The sequence below is a fragment of the Arachis ipaensis genome, chromosome B7 (assembly GCF_059453495.1).
Source record: "Arachis ipaensis isolate K30076 ecotype BB chromosome B7, ASM5945349v1, whole genome shotgun sequence".
NCBI lineage: Eukaryota > Viridiplantae > Streptophyta > Magnoliopsida > Fabales > Fabaceae > Arachis > Arachis ipaensis.
Window position 1 is genome coordinate 16,632,739 of NC_142442.1, and position 6,232 is coordinate 16,638,970.

The 6,232-nt window shown below is 35.9% G+C and overlaps 1 protein-coding gene across 1 annotated transcript; it reads left to right on the forward strand.

Moving 5' to 3' along the window:
- The first annotated feature begins 4,290 nt into the window (after positions 1–4,290).
- Positions 4,291–5,195, forward strand: LOC148550450 (uncharacterized). The gene is made up of 2 exons (XM_088494497.1): positions 4,291–4,303; positions 4,822–5,195. The coding sequence occupies exons 1-2, from the start codon at positions 4,291–4,293 to the stop codon at positions 5,193–5,195; spliced, it is 387 nt and encodes a 128-aa protein (XP_088350623.1).
- Positions 5,196–6,232: the final 1,037 nt, after the last annotated feature.

Here is a 6,232-nt window from a genome sequence, read left to right on the forward strand (position 1 = left end):
AAAGGGGAAAAAATAAAACAAATATCTGTTCACATATCTAAAAATTTAATGTCGACAACTCTTTTTATTCCACTTGAAATTCATTTTTTTACTTAAAATGATCGAATCAATTAATTTAAAATAATTAAAGTAATACAATATAATAGTAATTAATTTAATGATTAATGTTTAGTATATACATTACATTTTTGAATTTCTAAAAATAAAAAAATATAAAAGAATAAATTTAAATTTATTAGATAGTCATTCAATTAAAGAATTCAATTCAAATCTATTAATATACTAAAGTTATTACAAACTATAATATTGAATTTAAAATAAAATAAATTATTTTTCAAGAGAATAAACGGATTACATACCTTTTGTCCATGCCACTCTCCCCAAAGTCGTTCCCTCAAGAATAGGTGGAAATTCCAGTTCATATATCTTGAACACGCTCTTTATGTGATACGCTGGATGAACAAACTTGATCTAATCGAGTCTTGCAAAAGCATAGACTGCTAGGATATGACGGCATGAATAATGAAAAGTTTGAAATAGGTCGCAGTAACAACTATGAGTGTCCAAATAAATCCTACATGTGCGTGGGTAAAATCATCAACCGACTCCATTTCCTCGACCACAAAAATGGAAGCAAAACGATTGCTCTCGTACACAACCATCTTGGGGATAGAATCCATGTTTTTTTGAACATTTTTTGTCAGGTATGTGAAAACATATTACCCCGACTAAGTTGAGCAAATGCTTCTCAGCCTTTCCTAACAAACAACTTCTACAGACGCATATAAGTGGACCGAACAATGGCTGCGATGGGAAGGTTATGCGTCCCCTTAGCACAACATTGATGCACTCAGATAAGTTTGTAGTCATGTAGCCAAACCTTTGGCCAGAATCACAGTGTTGCAGCCAGACCTTTTTACAAATCGTATTTGCAAACATCGCAATTCGCAAATTCTGGTTTGAGATCTTTTAGCACTCTCATGTACGCCAAGTATTGCTCCTCATTTGGAGAATATTCTACATTGATTAAGGCTTGTTTTCCTTCTTTACACTTGAACTAACTCATGAAATTAGTAACCATATGACGGATACAATAAGCATGGTACGCTCTTGGAGGATGCCATCCACTACCCTCCTCTTCCATTGCAACAAGTATGGCTCCGGCTCTATCAGATATGGCAAGAATACGTTGCTAAGGAGTCACATGCTGTTGCGGATTCCTTATAAAAAACGACCAAAACTCTATTGACTCATACTTAACCAATGCAAAAGCAATGGGAAGAATGTTTGAGTTGCTGTCTTGTGAAATGGCCATTACAAAATCCTTCCGTATCGCTCATACAAATATGTACCATCAATAGATACCCGAAGTTTGCAATTCTTGAAGACTTCAAATGCAGGGAGAAAATATCCAAAATATCTTATCAAATTGCATGGGACCAAAGTCTAGAAGTATACCTTCATAATGTGGCACTAGCTTGATATAATGAATCATACCAGAAAAAACATTGCTCAATAGCATTTAGTAACCTCAAAAGCTGATTGAACGACTCTTTCCAATCCTCATAAATTTGAGCAATTGCTTTTTGCTTTACCATCCAAACCTTCATGTACAACGGTTTAAATTTGTACCATTGCTCCTTGTGGTACTCTAATTGGATTGGATGTATTACCTAAATTGATCAATATGTCCACTGTTTTTAGGAATTTTACAATACTATCATAATAAACATGTAACCATTTTTCCAAAAACAGATGCAAGAATTTAAAAAAATTGCCTTCTATCATGGAAAAGATAACTCTGCAGATCAGGTTTGCTATCAATATTTGAATGATCTTAAGACATTGTTGGTACCAAGCACATGTGCATAGCCTCATATTCACGAATCTCCCAATAACTAAGATTATGTTGATATGCAACCCAAAATATCTACCAACAACCTATATCATAATGTTTGCATCGACAATGGTGCTTCAGATAATCAGATTCAACCACCTAATACTCTACACTCCGACAAATGCTTTAGTTCTTGATGGAAAGGTGAATGGAATCTTTGTTGTAGAAGCTATGACTAACCCTTAGCTCCACGCTCCCTTTTGTGTTATAGTCATCAACGCCCCCTGACCAAAAGGCGTCGATTCCACTTGCATATCATCTAGGTCCAATGTCGAATAATGGTTTAGAACTTGGACTCGATAGGACATTTCCCATTTTAATAGGAACTTCTATACCAGAAACGATGGTATCTCCAAATATAGCCCCTCTGGAGTGTAAAATATATCTTTTCTCACCGTCCCCATAGTGTATGAGACAGATGTATGCATTTCGATTAGGATCATATCATATGTTTACGATTCTACGATATATATCTTTTTCATTCTGGTGAAAATCGATTTTACAGTATAGACGCTTATGACCTGCCCCCTCTAAGTCATGTGGTAATGATTCCTCTGGCATTACAACCTTTACCACAACGATGTTGTCCATATATCAAATTATCTTGTGGATTGGATTTGACTTGACTATCTACGACTCCATTGCGTGTGCTTGGTAGAAGTTTTGTATACATATATCGCCATGCTAGGAAGTGGTAGCAGGGATGGCAATATATGCCGTGAGGAAGTAAAAGACGATAGTTGAGTTATTGAGACAAACTCTATATCGTCATCGCTATCACTATCAGAACCATCTTGGACCCACTCCTCGTCTGACTCGAACTCTTCAGAAACCAAATTAGCACCGGGTTCGGCCATTCGGAGAAGACCAAATTCTTGTGGGGGATTTGGTTCTCCCCACCTGACTAGGTCCTATTGAACAACCTTTCGGGACTGTACATGAGGAAGAAGAACTACCGCCAACGTCCACTAACTCAATGCAAAGCTCCATCACTTGCTCAGTCACAATCTTTCCATAGCAATCAAGCATAGCTCGCACATGATCATCATCTTTTAGCCAGAATACCTTATACTAAATATTCCGCATGGCATCCAATGAAATGTATCGATACCCAATTTTTGAACACAATTAATTCCAAGCATTCTCATATTGACCAAAATCAAACTTTTAAGCTCTATCAATGAATGCAATTCCCAAATATGCATAACAACAGAATCACTGCATATAAAATATGCACCATAATTTTTACGAGATATTGTTGTATTTGGATAAACAACAACAACTATACGCTCACTAGTCATTTGGTGATTTTGTGTTTGTGAGAAAGAAGAAATAATAGATGAAAGATGATAGTTATAGCTTTTGTGTTTGTGAGGATTTGATATACATATATATAGCAATTGTTTGCGACAATTTCACATACAATTTCACATGCAGTAAATGCATTATAGCTTTCTTTCACGATTTTATTGGCATCAACTACGCAATTGTGAACATCCACTGTTATTGTGTAGGCAACATGTGTGCAATAGCATTTTTAGTCTATTTCACAATCTTTGCCTATGCTATAGGTTGCCTGTGAAATTGTCAATAAATGTTTAAAGTGGTAAAAAATGTATATAACGTTAAAAAAAATAAATATCAATTTTTTATTTATTTAAAAAGCCCTCATTTTGTTCATAACCATTTTATATTTCAGTCATGTGATTATTCATAAAGTATTTAGGGTTAATTACCTTGTACACTGGGAACCCAAAGAACAATCCTTTCGGATTTTCATTTGTGATTTCACACTTGCCTAACCCTAGGTTATTAGCACTCTCGTGGGAGAATCTCCTTCGATGACAAATTGATGTAGTTAAGCTTTTCTAATAATGGTCATTGAAAGATGGGCAATTTTAGAGGATGAACAAGGTAAGGTTCTTGGCATAACACGAAAAAGAAATACTGAAATAAAGAGAGCTTTATAAAACGTAACATTTTGTGATATCACCCCAAACATTGTCATTTTTGAAATTGCCACATAAACTTATCTGTTTAGATTGCCAAACGTGTGTGAGTTAATAACTTAATATTCTAATCCAACATTTGACGTTATTCATTAATGGATCGGAGAGTACTTATTGAAAAAATATATTGACTAACGAAGATAAATGTTAAGGATAAAATTGTCTGAGACTAAATTACTAAAGTACCTGGTGTAAAAATAGTTGGAGACTCATATTAGTCATTATATGTATAGTTAGTTAGTCACTCAAGGGTAACTTAACTTGCTACATTAGTTAGTCATTATATGTATAGATAACTGCATCTACAACTTGTATATATAATGTACAATCAATGTAATCAAATACATTAGTCAATTCCTATCCATCATTTTGGGTTTGTCTAACATGGTATCAGAAGGTATTTTTCTCTCTTGAACCTTCCACAAGCTTCCGTCACTTCTCATTCGATTCTTCTTTTTCTTCTTCACTCTTGTTCTTCTCTAATCTCACACCATAGAGTTTGATGAGAACGTATTTGTTTCAATTTTTCTCGAATTGAAACATGTGATTCCAATTAACGAGATCTGAGAAGATAATTATGTATCTTTTCTTGTTCAAGATCCATAGACAATTCTGTTCCCTCGACTGGTTCATTTGCGTCTTCTGATCCCTTCCTTCTTCCTTCTACAGATCAACTTGGATTAATCCTTGTCACGCAGCAGCTAGTTGACGACAATTACCATTCATGGAGCTGAGCGATGCACAAAGCTCTTAATGCCAAGTGCAAGCATGGATTCATCATTGGTTCAATCCCGCAACCTGATCTAACTACTAAGACAAAACAATTTGAGAATTTGTAATGTGTTAATGATGTGGTAAGCACATGGATTTTGAACTCTGTTTCCAAAGAGATTGCTATATCTCTTGTGTGCACAGATTCTGCTCAAGAACTGTGGAATAACCTAAAAGAATGCTTTCAACATGGTAATGGACCGCGAGTGTTCGAGTTGAAGCATGATTTGGTCAAACTTCGCCAAGGAGCCATGACAATTTTTCAATACTTCACCAAGATCAAGGTCCTTTGGGAAGAATTGAACTCCTATAGACCGATTCAATGCAATTGTGGCGATGCTCGTGCAATGCAAAAATATCTCCAAGCTGAATACGTGCATTGTTTCTTAATGGGATTGGATGATTCATATGCTCAAATTCGTGGCCAGATTCTTCTTATCCATCCTCTACTAGCAACTAACAAAGTTCTATTCCTTGTGACACAGGAAGAGAAGCACAGGGCAATTGGAAACACATAAGCTCAGACTCAAGTTGCATTCTTTGCAAGGAATCAGCAAGTTCCACAAGCACAGGAAAGAGGCAGAGGATCAATGAGAAAAGATAAACTTCTTTGTTCTCATCGTGGACTTCTCGGTTATTCAATTGACAAGTGCTATAAAGATCTATGATTTTTCGCCAAATTATGGAAAAGGAAAAGGCATTAAGCCCTTTGGTCACCACGTTGCTACTTCACAGGTGAATCAAGAACAAAATTCAAGCCCAACCATGCAACTGTCGCCTACTGATGCATGACCATCTTTTCTATCTTTTCCTAGTGAATTTGCATTCAAATTGTTAAGTTTAATCAAGATTTAAATATCTTTTAGCCACTATGAATGCTACTTTGAGTTGTGTGCAATTCTGTTTATTTCAGGTAGCATTTGGATGGATTTGATGGAGTTTCTGTAGAAGAAGAAGAAGAAAGTAGATGATGTTGTCAACCCTGACCTCCTCGCACTCAAATAGAAATAACTTGAGCTACAAATATCCAATTGACGTGATTTTAGTGGCATTGGAAAGCCAACTTTTAGAGCTTTCCAACGATATATAATAGTCTACACCTTTCATATGGAATTACTGCCCTGGTGGCGCCAAACTTGGGAAATCCCAAGCTTGGCGCCATAATCATCACAACGCCTTCCTTGCTTGCTGCCTTGGTGGCGTCAAACTTGAGAAACTCCAAGTTTGGTGCCATGATCATCACAACACCTTCCTTGCTTGCTGCCTTGGTGGCGCCAAACTTGAGACAGTTCAATGAATCAAAGTGGTCCCAACGCGTGATCAAGGCCTACACGAAGATCCTCATTGATTTTGATTAAACTTTTATTTTATTTATAAATAGGAAAATATATTATTTAGTTTTAGGAAATATAATTTACATTAATTAGGATTAGATATAAAAGGAAAAAGAATTAGCCCTTCGAGCTCATCATCTCTTCTCTTCTACTTCATTCTGCACTTTACAGTTTTTCTGAATCCTAGTTTTCTCTCTGGACCATGAGTAACTAAACCTCCA